This window comes from Vanessa atalanta, chromosome 5 (genome assembly GCF_905147765.1).
Source record: "Vanessa atalanta chromosome 5, ilVanAtal1.2, whole genome shotgun sequence".
In the NCBI taxonomy this organism is placed as follows: domain Eukaryota; kingdom Metazoa; phylum Arthropoda; class Insecta; order Lepidoptera; family Nymphalidae; genus Vanessa; species Vanessa atalanta.
In genome coordinates, this window is record NC_061875.1 from 8,005,485 (window position 1) to 8,019,291 (window position 13,807).

The following is a 13,807-nucleotide window of genomic DNA, read 5'->3' on the forward strand; positions in this document are numbered from 1 at the left end:
ATCATAAATCTAAATCAAGATTTCCATGTAGTGTGTCTCCTTAGCTTACACAGACGCTTAATCGATGAGATAAAATTCAAGACCGGCAATTACGGAATAATCGTTAAATTATTGTTAAAAATATTTCTCGGAATATAAGAGTCAATACAAAATAGAAATATCCCGAAAATCGCATATGAGTTTTAAATACACTAGAATGGTAGAAAACAGAAAAATGTTCGCGTCTGAAGGAATCATAAATCTAAATCAAGATTTCCATGTAGTGTGTCTCCTTAGCTTACACAGACGCTTAATCGATGAGATAAAATTCAAGACCGGCAATTACGGAATAATCGTTAAATTATTGTTTGTGATTACATGTACAACAGTATATGTATCTCATAACATTAGTAGTGTATATCAATAAAAAACATACAAATAAAAGAAGATAATTATTAATAATACTGTCATTAGTCATTACTCTGCCTTTTGTATGTCGCGTCTTTAACGTCCAAGTCGGAAGTCCATCCCGCCTATGGAAACTGGAAAGGTAAGTTACCAGGGTTGCCCAGTCTTTTTCAAATAAATACTGAACAGCGATCAAAAAAGAGTTATAATCATTTATTTACATATTATTAACTTAAAATACAAAGTATTATTGCACAATAGCAACTAGCTAACCTTTTTTTTTTTCCTCGCTGGAAAATCGCGTTACGCGCCCAGGTACGCCGGGTTTACCCACTAAAAAACCAGCGGTACCCTCTCCGTCTTTCGGCGGGCGCCACGGGATCGCTTGCGCATGCTACCGTGACGCCCTGACGGTCGGCCCGCCTATGCGGGCCTCCAACACCTAGAGGGGGTTCTCGAGGTACTGAGACCTCCCCTAGTCCCTGCGATGCCTATTGAGGCGGAGGGAGAAGGTGCGCGTAGCGCTTTTTCCTCCTCCCCGGTCGTCTTCGGTGGAGTGGGTCTGCAGCGGCATCCTCTTCCTGCTTTCGCTCCGCGGCTTCCTTGTGCGACATCACGTTTTCGCAGAAGGAGCGCATCATTTTGTCATACCGAACACCGAACATGGTGCTAAAATACCGAACCGTTCGGTAGAATACCGAACACCTGGCAAGTCTGTAAGTTACTCAATATCGTAAATGAAAGAAATAAAATAAAGCGTAAATTAATTTGATTAACATATAAATGATCTGTACGCTGTAAAAACTCGTGGGTAAACTTCCGTTTAGCCCATACTTTCGATTAATCTGAATTTTGGTATACTCAACCAATACTCAACGGCTTATAAATTATGACGTTTCATGTTAGTGTAGCCAACTCAGTTCTTTGCCCATCAATTTACGGATGTAAAAAATCATCATAAAATTCACATTCTTAAAATATTCTATTCCATTTATTTTATAAAATTTCAGACAAATTGCATTGCTCTATTTTAAGTTTTATTTTAAAGACAGTTATATAGTTTAAAAATTAAAAATATATTATAATATCTACCAAGTTCCAAGTACAACACAGTAGAGTATGGTAGAGTATGTAAATATTCAAATTAATACTAGTCTAAATAACTACCTTGTAATTACTTAATTTTAATTGAATACATAGGTACATTTTAATGTTTTACTTAACGAAAGTAATTGTAAGTATATTATCCAATTTAAAAAAATGTATATATACGTTGAGTGGGATATATACCTACTTAATATTGGTTATAATATTACCTCATAAATATTTATGTATACATATCGCATTGATTATTTAAAACAGTTGCTGTTGAGTGTTGGGTTGCGACTTGTATTTAATATTGATATTTTATATCATTCACAGCGAGAGGATAGTGCCTAAAGCGTGTGTTTACTGTTGTCGTGAAATGTGATCATAATATCTTATTGTTTTATCTTACCCGGTTGACCTTATCATATTGTCGCACTTTGCTATTTTTTGTCTCAAGATATTATCAGTCTTTATCACAGTTGGATTCATAAGTTTGTTAAAAGTAGAAGGGTGTAAATTTAAAATGGTTTTATTAACTTCTGGTAAACTTATTCTTTTAAAATGGAACTCATTTTCTCCTACAACAATTTCAATTGGAAAGGTAAGTTTAATTTTTATATTATACAATATTTATTTATATTTTAATACTCCATACCAATTAATAACATTATTAAATTTAAAATTATGTTAAAGTTATTTGAAAGAGTTTAGCTATTGTATAATTCCTAATCAAAAATATTATTGTTACAGATATTATCATGTGCCACATATAGCACTATAAATAAATCGAATAAAATATACAAAGATGTAAATGAAGCTGTGATGGATATAAAGGATGGATCGAAACTTCTAGTAGGAGGCTTTGGTTTGTGTGGAATACCAGAAAATCTCATAATGGCTGTAAATAGGAAATCTATTTCTGGACTCACAGTTGTCTCAAATAATGCAGGTATGTACTACCACTTTGAGTATATTGTAGTTTTTGTTTCACACCAATTTACTTATCAGTAAGTAAAAAGTTTTATTCTTTATATATTATAGGAGTAGAAGATTTTGGTTTGGGTATCTTACTCAAGAAAAAACAGATAAAAAGAATGATATCATCATATGTAGGAGAAAATGCTGAATTTGAAAGACAGTTTTTGAATGGGGAGCTAGAAGTAAGTTAAAATTTTTTTAAATGTCAACTATTTAAATGTATGTGATATTGACATTGTGATCAGAAAATCTTACATCAAATATGAAAGTTAGTGATTTCTGTTTTAACTTTTATGTAAACTAATTATTATATTCAAGTTATCTATTATGCTTGTGACAAAAACCCAAAAATATTAAAATTATTAGGTAGCAGCTTCAGTTTAAATTATAAATACCAATATTAACTCAAAAATTGGCACTTATTTTGAAATCACAGACAGACACTTCAATTTTATTTATTTGTATTCAGTATTTGTTTGTGTGTAGATATGAAATAAATCTTTTATTCGTATTTTTAGGTAATTATTTATATGTTGTGAATTTTTACCATACATTATTTTTGTATTTTTAACTATAAAAAAATCCCAATATAGGTAGAGCTTACACCACAAGGAACCCTGGCTGAAAGAATAAGAGCTGGCGGTGCAGGAATACCTGCATTCTATACGCCAACTGGATATGGAACATTAATTCATGAAGGTGGAGCACCAATTAAATATACTAAAAATGGAAAGGTATGTAGGAATTATTTATACACAATATTCTTATTTAATACCTACATCCTTCAAAGATGTCAAGCATTGCATATTTTTCATGTTAGATGACATTAACATCAAAGCTTCCATTTTATTCAATCATAGAGATTCTGAAATATAAAAAACATATGATACAAGGTGTTTGTCATTTTATCAATTTTATACAAATGGTGAGTTTTGTTGTGAAAAATTAATATTGAGTTTAAAAATTCCCTAGACCATGATTCATTGATAGGTGGTATAATTTTGTTAAAATACTAAAATAAATTAAAACTAGCACATAGTGTAGGCTTGAAATCTTATGACATGTCTACGGCATTATTTATTATTCTTACAGTGGCAAAGTAATTTAGTGGAGATAATCACTTATTTGGTAGCAAAGTAAAAAATATAGGCCATAAGTTCTTCATTATTCTTTGTCCAGATAGACATAGCAAGTGCTCCTCGAAATGTACAACAATTTAATGGCCTTAACTACATCATGGAAGAGGCCATCACTGGTGACTTTGCATTGGTCAAAGCTTGGAAAGCTGATAGACACGGCAATCTGATATTCCGAAAGAGTGCACGAAATTTCAATCCAGCTATTTGCAAGGCTGCACGAGTTACTATAGCTGAAGTAGAAGAGATAGTCGACGAAATTGACCCAGACGTTGTCCATGTACCATCAATATATGTCCAAAGGATAATTTTGGGTGACAAATTTGAAAAACGTATTGAAAGAAGAACAGTAACGAAACCAAAAGAACAGAAAGAGAAGAAATCTTCAGATCTCATGAGGGAAAGAATAATAAGACGAGCTGCTTTGGAATTTAAAGATGGAATGCATGCTAATCTAGGAATTGGTAAGTCAACTAAATAAAAGTATTAAAATATTGGATTTAATATATTTTTGGTGTTAAAATATACTATATAGTTGACCACATATAATTACCATGTAATTACATATACTCACTGAGTATAAAATAAGAAAAGGGGAAGGATCAAGGGAACTAAAATGAAAAAGAGCCTTTAACCATCTACGGACGATTCTGCGCCGATTAGTTAGTCTTATACTTTAGTAGTTTTAACGTGAATGACGCACTAAGAAAAAAATGTTTATATATTATTATTTTTTGTTATCTATATATATTTTATATCATTTATAGGAATGCCGATGCTAGCCAGTAACTATATTCCGAAGAATGTTAAAGTTTTATTGCAATCGGAGAATGGAATTCTTGGTCTCGGACCTTTTCCCACTGAAGATCAAGTGGACCCTGACCTTATAAATGCTGGAAAAGAAACTGTTACAGTTCTCCCTGGTTGGTATTAAGTTAATCGTATTTGTTTTGAATCATGAATTAAAATAACATCAAATAAATAACTATCTGAGCTTGCTATCTTTTAAAGATAAGATAATTTGAGTTGATGATTCTCATAACAACATGGTTGATAGCTATATAAAAATTAAGATTATGTTAAATTAAATATACATTTTATTCATTTTAATTTTACTAATGTTCTTAAAACCGAATACTTAGAAATTCATATTATGAATTTTATATATGTACAGTTTTACCATTTATAGTGATAACAGCAAACAAACAACACAATTCAAATAATAATTCACTTACATTAGTATACATTACTTTATCTGAGATAAATATATCTGTTTTGTAGTAGTTATGTAAATTCATATAGAATTAGAATAGTTGCTTATGAAGTACCGGTTTTTCAAGTTATTTTAAGGTCTAGTAGTTTGAATAGCAAATGTATGTTTTTTTCGCAGGTGCTTCTTATTTCTCATCGGATGATAGTTTCGCTATGATCCGAGGGGGGCACATCGATTTAACGATTCTTGGTGCTATGCAAGTTTCTCAGTACGGAGATCTAGCGAATTGGATGATTCCAGTAAGTATATTAGGTAGAGGGCAGCTGCGTCAGGCTGATTATATATGTATATAGCCATAGAGCCATCTCAACATTCGAATAATTTCGTAAATTCCTAATCAATGTTTCGAATCTCAGATAGTAAATCCATGAAAATGATAGATATGAATGTTTTAATAGACAATTGTAATATCATCAATAAAACCATCAATCTGTAAGCAATCCTTTGCGTTTTGTCCGTTTTATTTTTTTATATTAAAAATAGTTGTCGTTCAAATTGGTTTCAAAGTTTTTGTTTATTCCAAATAAATTTAGCTACGACGATCTATAGTAAGTTAATAATAACGTTTAAATACAAAAGATTATGTAATTAATTCAACAATCACTAACTTTGAATTACATGTCCACGAACATTGTATAGTAATATATTATGTTAATATAAATATTTAATTAAATTTACAGACATTTATAATACAAATGGAGTTATAAATATAAATGTTTTATTAAGAATGACTGCCTTCCATTTTTATGCAATTGCTGTATCTATAGCAGATTTCTTACGTAATTTAAGCCTTTAAGACTTTAATTATGTGCTGCTTTACATATGGGGCCAAATAAAAAACCTAAACTGGAATTACATAATGTAATTCCAATATATTATTATATATTATATAATATTTCAGGGTAAAATGGTTAAAGGTATGGGAGGTGCAATGGACCTAGTGTCGGCGCCAAGGACTAAAGTTGTTGTGACTATGGAGCATGCTGCTAAGAATGGCGCCCATAAAATTCTATCAGAGTGTAATCTACCCCTCACTGGCAAGAATTGTGTGGACATGATCATCACAGAAAAGGTAAACAAAGCGATCGGATAAGCTATTTGATATAATAACTCGTAAATATTGAAAGTTGTCATATATAAATATATTTTAGTACAAAGCAATTATTTATATTGCTTATACAAAAAACAGAAAGAAAAAAAAATGGTTGATCCGTGAATTTAGACCACAGGCGACAGGCTAGTTTATTTTTAATGTGTAACATTATCCCACACTGTATTTGGTAGTAATCATTTCGCATTCGACGTAACTAGAAAACCGGAAGTAAAGATGAGCGCTCAATTAAATGTATTATGATGGATGATGTAATATTAATTTATTTGCTAAAATCTAAATTTAAATCTATTATTAGCCTACCTCAATATGTCAGCAAATCTATGATTGTTTTATCACATAATATATTACTGGGGAGTTCAGAGTTATCTTGATAAGAAAGTTAATTTTGCTATGTTCATTATATTAACATAACTACTAATTCGTAGTTTTCGCAGTATCTAACATAGATAATAATTAGTTTTTTTAACAAATTTTTTAAAAAAAATGCTCCATATAATATCATAGTTCAGTTAAGCAATTAGTAATAATAATTACTTTCATATAAATTAGTCCGGTCTAGAAGGGTATCACCCACTCACTAAACATTCAAATGAAAGGCAATAATAGTTAAATTAGTTACATTGCATATTACGATTGCATTAAACATTCTTCATCTCTAATAGTACACACTTCAAAATTAAGTTTTGACATATCTAATTAGGTACATCACCTACCTGCTCATGAAAATTTCTTGGAAAATTCTATAAATAGATAAATTGACTTAAATTTGGTCCCTGGGGAATCCTCTCAATTACCTAAGCTGAACTGAACGACCGGTATATCTAATACCATATAATAATCGCATTTTTTTTTCAGTGTGTATTCGAAGTGGACAAAGAAAAAGGTCTCACGCTGACTGAATTAGCTGAAGGTGTCAAAGTCGAAGATATACTCGTTAGCACAGGTTGTGAATTCAATGTCGCTCCAAATGTGAAAAAAATGGGTGACATTACACAGATTGAAGCTACAAACGAATAAATTGTTTATACTCAGAGCATAAATTATACACGGTTATCAAGGTCTTTAAAGTAAACAGATTTACTTATATGAAACAAATTGTAGACTAAGGATACTATATTTTTATATGAATTATTAAATAAATATTTTAATGTTATTTTAACAATAATTATGTGTTCTTTATAATCTAAGAAATATAGTTGTTATTTTTTAATCAACTTGTTAAGCGTACTTACATTTCTCATTAATGAAAAAATACTTTATTTAAAAATATATATAATAAAACATGCTTTACACAAGTGGTTTCATTGACCAATACAATAAGTTCATTACTAAGAACAAGTTCAATAATATATTATTACGTGATTGTGATGATAAATATATTGTTAAAATGGAAAATGTAAATGACATTGACATTTAAGAGGCGAAAAACTGGTTAATAACTCAGAGGTGATGGAGGAGTTGCTAAATAGAAATAAATTTATTATTAAGCGTTAATAGCGCAATGATTTAAGTACCTGATTTCTTGGGCTATTGTCGTCCACACCCCTAACGAGCTTTAAGTTTAATTGGAGGGGTAAATAGGATTATTAGTATTTCATTGTAATGGGCTATCGATACTGTTTTTTTTTTTAAATAATTATTGTACAGTATTAGCTTCTCTCAAAGCCGAGATGGCCCAGTGGTTAGAACGCGTGCATTACGGAACGATGGTTGCGCGTTCAAACTAAGGCAAGCACAACTGAGTTTTCATGTGCTTAATTTGTGTTTATAATTCATCTCGGTGGTGAAAGAAAACATCTTGAGGAAACCTGCATGTGTCTAATTTCAACGAAATTCTGCCATGTGTATCCACCAACCCGCATTGGAGCAGCCAAACCTGATATAAACTCTAAACCTGCTATAAACTTTCACGTCCAAGTGCAAGGAGGCCTTAGCCATTGCTGGATTGGGAAAATGTTACACAGCTGTTATAAAGGCTGTTAATGTATGTATGTATTAGCTTCTCTGCCACAAACCCGTGCGTATCTTTTAAAATAAAGTATCTATTATTATATAAAAATGTTCACGAGCTTAAAACAAAATTCAACAGCTGATTAATTTATTTTGTACTTCGTTTAGTTGTCTCGAAGTTAATATACCTCATAAAATACTGGTCGATTTATGAAGTGATTATTTCGTACTTTTATTTTGATGAGTCAACATTAAAACGTCACTCGTGTTTGGTATTAAAGACGAAAGATAAATATGAATCAACGTCCAAATAGTCCTATTGTGATCTGGATTTCACTTATATTATGGCTTATATCAGTTTTAGCTATTTTGTGGTCATTAATATTATTTTTCTGTAAGTCTATAATTCGTTTATTCCTATGATTGAGTAACCGACTTTTTAGTTCGCATTCAAATGCCAAAGTATGCCTGTGCTAGAGAAGTCTGATTGATTACCTCGATAATGTAGTACTTTATAAGACTCCAAAGTGCTGGGTTTAATACCAGGGTCGGTATAGTAGAGAGATATAAGTCTAGACTATTAGAGTTTTTCAAATAAAACTTGAGTAGCAGCTCGAAGCATGGAATGGCAGTGCTTACACTCACGGGCTTAGAAACGTACATAAAGTTGTCGTTTCGACGCCGGAATGCTCTCAAGTCTTATTAGATTATAACGGGATTATATTAGATTAGGGACCTTCGATGTAGAATCAACTGGGAAAGATCTTACTGTTCTTTCGCATTTGCAATCTATACTAATATTATACATGTGAAAGTAACTCTGTCTGTTGTCGCTCTTTCACTGCTAAACTAATGAACCGAATTTGATATGAAGCAAACTTGAACTCCAAGGAAGGACATAGGCTACGTTTTATGCCTAAAACATGACAACCAACCCCTACAAGGCGAGCGAAGCCGCGGGCGACAACTAGTATTATTATATTGGTAAGATTTATTTAGCGAGCATGTTCACAAGTTTAATATTTCTTTTCTCTACTAAAATTTGTCTTTACAGATGTCGGTGATATTTTATTTTTTACTGGTACAGATCTCGTGAACGCGGTCGTATTGCTGACTGCAATTATTATGCTGCCACCAAATTTTTATCAACTACATGCGATTGCACATGGAAATAAGATTGAGTTGTGTATTTGATTCGATATTAATTTTTCTATTTGTTTATGCGCTTTGTTTATAGTTTAGTGATATACAATCTTCCTAATGATAAAATTGCAGGTTCTGTCCTCACTCAATAGCGTATAAACATGTCGTTACCCTGCAATTGTTTTTATCTAATATCTATAGTTAAAAGCAAGTCAATTTTTCAATAGAAAAATTGTATAATCTTAATTTTTTTTTTAAATGTTAATGAATCTTAGTCATTATTCACGTTCCTGACTTAATCTGTTTCCGTCGGCGTCATCCTTCAATATAATATACTTGTATGAAATGGAATGACACACAGCTTCATATCATGCGGAATATGGTTAAAGCGACAACCGCCACCAAGCTCGACTCAAAGGAATGAACTCACACATACAATGAGCTATTAGTCTATTTCAGGAATCAATCATATTCATTTTATTGCTTGCAGACACAAAGCAAACGTTTTTTGCTGTCGACTATGGACCTGTATTGCATGGGTAATTATACTAAATATTGTTGGTATAATTGTATGCATCCAAAGATTTTTTTCATGCCAAGAGGTTACGTCGAGTTATTTAACTAACAGTATAAGGCAATACAGGACAGTCCCTAAACATAGACAGTTTATTGACAAACTGCAATGGTCTCTAGGATGTTGTGGAGTAAGAGGAATAATTCCATAATTTATAATTTTAATAGGCCTAAAGATTTCGCTTTATATTCAATTTAACGGGCATTTTTCATTACATAACGAACCATCAAATTTATATGAAAATTATGATTACCTTAATTGTATTAATAAATAGAAGATTTTAGTTGAAATCGTATAAAGATTGGTTTAGTCAAGACTGGCATGATAAAATACGTGACTATGAATGGATAAGTACAAATGAAAGGAATACAAACTCAATAAAAAGTGTAGAAACAGACAGTGTTCCATTTAGGTAAGTATTATTTTTATAAATATTAAGTATTATTTTTAAAACGACAATCAAAAATATACGTAATACCAAATTTAAACTTAACCATATAGAAACTTAATGGGTTATTTTAAACCTAATTAATTATTTTTTTTCAAATGCGGAACTTAGTTCGATTTTAATTTTTTCTTGCTTAAATTAATAGAAATGTAAGTTTTGTATACATTGAAAACGTAATTCATCATTCATTAATAGAATGTTTATGTTGATGGATTGATTTCTTCCTGAGCTTAATTAGTAACGACTTTATTTTTGTTAGTTGCTGCAAAAGTGGATCTTGTGTCTCTAGTTATTTGAAAGAGTTGGGCAATCATTCGATAAATACAAGAGGTTGCTGTAATATAGTACATAACTGTATAATTGTGTCTATCATTATACACCTTGTTATGTTTATCACTGTTATATTGTTGGAGGTATGTCTGATTTGATTTTAAAACTTTATTTAATGGTATTTTCTGTTTTTCTCGTTTTACATTGATCTTTTTAAAAAAATAACAATACAATTAAATTGTTTTTTTCGCTAAAATGTAAATAACCAATATTTATTAATTAGTGTGTTTTTTTAAAGATTTTGTTACTTAAGCACATCATGCACAAAGAGGATGAAGTAAGCGGTTTCAAAAAATTTACCAATAAGTTTAACATACGCCACATAATGTCTGTTAACGATAATTTTGAAGTGTCGAGTGATTCTTACATTTTAAACGAGGAAGACAGTGAAATTGACTCATCTAATGCTTACTGTGATGAAAAATGAATTAGTTTATAGTATTTGTTCGTATTGCGTTTTGTACCATTGATTTATATAGTCAGAAATTTCATATTAAATAACTTACAAGATTTATTGTTTTTTTTTTGTTGTTTTTTTGTTGCTTTAATGGGACAGTAAAATAATATTGCAAATTAATAGTTTAATCTTAAGCAAATTTTATTTAAACTTATGATTAGTTTTGAAATTAAAGGTTAAGTAAATGAAATTCTGTCATTGATTACAGGAGCTGGCAATGGTAAGGAACTTTGTCAATATTACTTGTGTTTATTTTACTAATCTGTAAAAGATATTATATTAATGTCAAATGTCAATGTTTAGAACTTAGGTTATGTTGTTAAATTATTAAAAATACTATTCTTCATAAAAATTGGAAGATTGTAATAACAGAAGCAAGGTAAAATCTTCAGATTGAAATTAGTAAAGACTATTAGACTATTTTTGAAATGGATAATAAAGTGTTTTACTTTATATCTTTTCAGGTATAAAAATGGTATTTTTAACCGTTGCTAATTGGATTCGGGCTCGGGGTCCTGATGAATTCTGGAGGAAAAGAAGAATATTTAGATTGGCAGCCCACTACACTGGCCGTCGTAGAAATTGTTATTCTGTTGCAGTCCGAAATGTTCATCGTGCTTTGGCCTATGCGACCAAAGCTCGTAAATTAAAGAAAGAAGATATGAAAGTTCTCTGGGACACACGTATAACAGCAGCATGTGAACAACACAATATAACAGCCTTTTCTTTAAGAGAAGGATTAGGCCGGGCTGATATAATGTTAGATCGTAAATCACTATCTGATTTAGCGGCATGGGAACCAAAAACATTTCACTGTCTAGCTGCGGTTGCCAAAGAAAAACTAAATCTGGATAATTTTATTGATGGAACTGATAAGAAAGAGCCTACAGGAATCAATTTGAACCTCAAGGATGTAATGTTAGAGGCTTGGCTTAAAGAAAAGAAATAGTAATTAGTATTAATTAAATTTAATCTATTATATAATAAATAGTGTCATAGTCAACAATATAGTTTTTATTAGTTCCCTATTCCCTTTTTAAGTTGTTTAGTTAATTCATTTTGCTTCTCTAATATATAAAGGTTTTCTATTTTTCTTCTCTGTTGTCTTTCAGTATCTCGGATAACACCCTCATGCATTTTTTCCCTGTAAAAAATATTTGAAATAAGCTTTTGTTATATGTAATAAACTATAATACTTTAAAACTTATTAATTTATTTTATGGTTAAGTGGCAAGATTGATGTTGAAATTTTAGGGTTATGTTAACAGTCCAGTCTTATGTAGGGTCAGGGTAAATTTCAATCAAGTGTATACCACCATTGTCGCTTTTCACAATCACCAATCAAACTCAGAGGCTTGTTTTAGTGTGGACTAGTAGATGTAGTCAATGTCTCTTATAAACTACCTTCCTGTTTTATAGGTATAGGAAAAACATTTTTTTTTGTAGATTCAGGGCATGCATTTGATTCTAAAACATGCTATACACACCCAAAATCATTCTTATTATTTTATTTTTAATCACTTTCTTATTCTTATATAATACTTTCTATATCAATATCACCTGTTTAATAATTTAATTAACTTATACATACAATATATTGATAATGACTGATTTTGAAGTAATAGAATTGATTTCACTAATCACTGTATTTACTTCATAAAACAAGCTCAAGTAAGAAATATGACCATTGAATGAAAATTGTTGTTAATTTGTTTTCTATCTACTGTCAATCAGTATATATACATGAAGAAAAATTACAATATCTTTTAAGGCCCTAAATAAATAGTGGCATGTAGAAAACCTGAGACAATATCATTCGTCATTGAAACTCCTTTCAGTCTGTACAACTAATATTACTGTGAATATATTAAGTTTTATAGTAAAATAATTTCTTTGACCTGAAATTAATTTGCTTATTGATAAATTATCATTTCTATAATATGAAATTTTTACATAGCTATTCTTAATTCAGTAATATTGTTTAAATGTTTGTTTCAAGTATTTTTTGAATATTAACGAAGACTATGAAAACTAGAGAATACGTGTTCAAAATTATTATATAATAAATGTTAAAAAAAAAATCAGTAAACAAGTTTTTAGTAACAATTATCAACTTAAATTAAAACAAAAATAACGATGAGAAGATACAGTAGGAATTTCGATATTATGTATAAAATACCATTTTAAGGTAATTTAAAGGTATTCTGAAATAAATACCTGTCTGCCTGCTGTTTTATATGGACATAACTAACTATTGCAACAGTTACAGCGCAAGATAGACCCAAAACTAATTTAGAAGTTATCGAGGACATTATAACTTTTACCAAATTAGAAACGTATCGATTAATTTTATTAATAAATATCGATACACATTTTGCCTTATTTTATCGTGGGATTATTGACATTCCTTTTCATGTTATGATATTTTTAAATGACACTTGTCAAAATCAACGCACTGAGCACAGACTATCTACACCGTAGATATGAAAATGATAGTAAATACATACAGAAGGTAGTAAATACACCAAATAAGGACACAATTTTGTTTGAATGTTATTTTGAGTTATATTTGTTAAGATATCAATTATTAAAAATACGTAAAAAATGTGTACACACACATTTGTGTTTTTTTGATAATAGGTTAAGGCGTACGTAAAAAGGATGTCTGAAAGATATTCTTCGATATTATGTATGTACCCTAATATATATATTACACAATAGTTATTGCGATCCGAACACTCACTCTGTTTGACTAAACTGAACTGCAGACTGTTCACATGACATTAGTGTGCTTTTGAAATTCATTTAGTGGAGGTGTTCTATGCAGCGGTGCTAATATTTCGAATATCCGAATCCTAGTGCGTCCAAGAGGGCGGAGAATGGTTAAGTAACCATTTATAAAAACATTTCTGTTAAGATATATATTAA

At 30.4% G+C, this 13,807-nt stretch overlaps 3 protein-coding genes across 3 annotated transcripts; all 3 read left to right on the forward strand.

The window, feature by feature from the left end:
• The first annotated feature begins 1,731 nt into the window (after positions 1–1,731).
• On the forward strand, positions 1,732–7,253 carry LOC125064265 (succinyl-CoA:3-ketoacid coenzyme A transferase 1, mitochondrial). Its single transcript, XM_047671218.1, has 9 exons — positions 1,732–2,077; positions 2,227–2,425; positions 2,518–2,636; positions 3,048–3,188; positions 3,634–4,054; positions 4,358–4,513; positions 4,981–5,102; positions 5,765–5,935; positions 6,833–7,253. Exons 1-9 carry the CDS (start codon positions 2,000–2,002, stop codon positions 6,992–6,994), a joined length of 1,569 nt encoding a protein of 522 aa, XP_047527174.1. The 5' UTR covers positions 1,732–1,999; the 3' UTR covers positions 6,995–7,253.
• A 942-nt stretch (positions 7,254–8,195) lies between these two features.
• On the forward strand, positions 8,196–10,849 carry LOC125064357 (RDS/peripherin-like protein xRDS35). The gene is made up of 6 exons (XM_047671347.1): positions 8,196–8,321; positions 8,982–9,111; positions 9,561–9,774; positions 9,929–10,056; positions 10,352–10,505; positions 10,661–10,849. The coding sequence occupies exons 1-6, from the start codon at positions 8,222–8,224 to the stop codon at positions 10,847–10,849; spliced, it is 915 nt and encodes a 304-aa protein (XP_047527303.1). The 5' UTR covers positions 8,196–8,221.
• A 272-nt stretch (positions 10,850–11,121) lies between these two features.
• Positions 11,122–11,894, forward strand: LOC125064118 (39S ribosomal protein L20, mitochondrial). The gene is made up of 2 exons (XM_047670922.1): positions 11,122–11,258; positions 11,344–11,894. The coding sequence occupies exon 2, from the start codon at positions 11,352–11,354 to the stop codon at positions 11,826–11,828; it is 477 nt and encodes a 158-aa protein (XP_047526878.1). The 5' UTR covers positions 11,122–11,258; positions 11,344–11,351; the 3' UTR covers positions 11,829–11,894.
• The last annotated feature ends 1,913 nt before the right edge of the window (positions 11,895–13,807 follow it).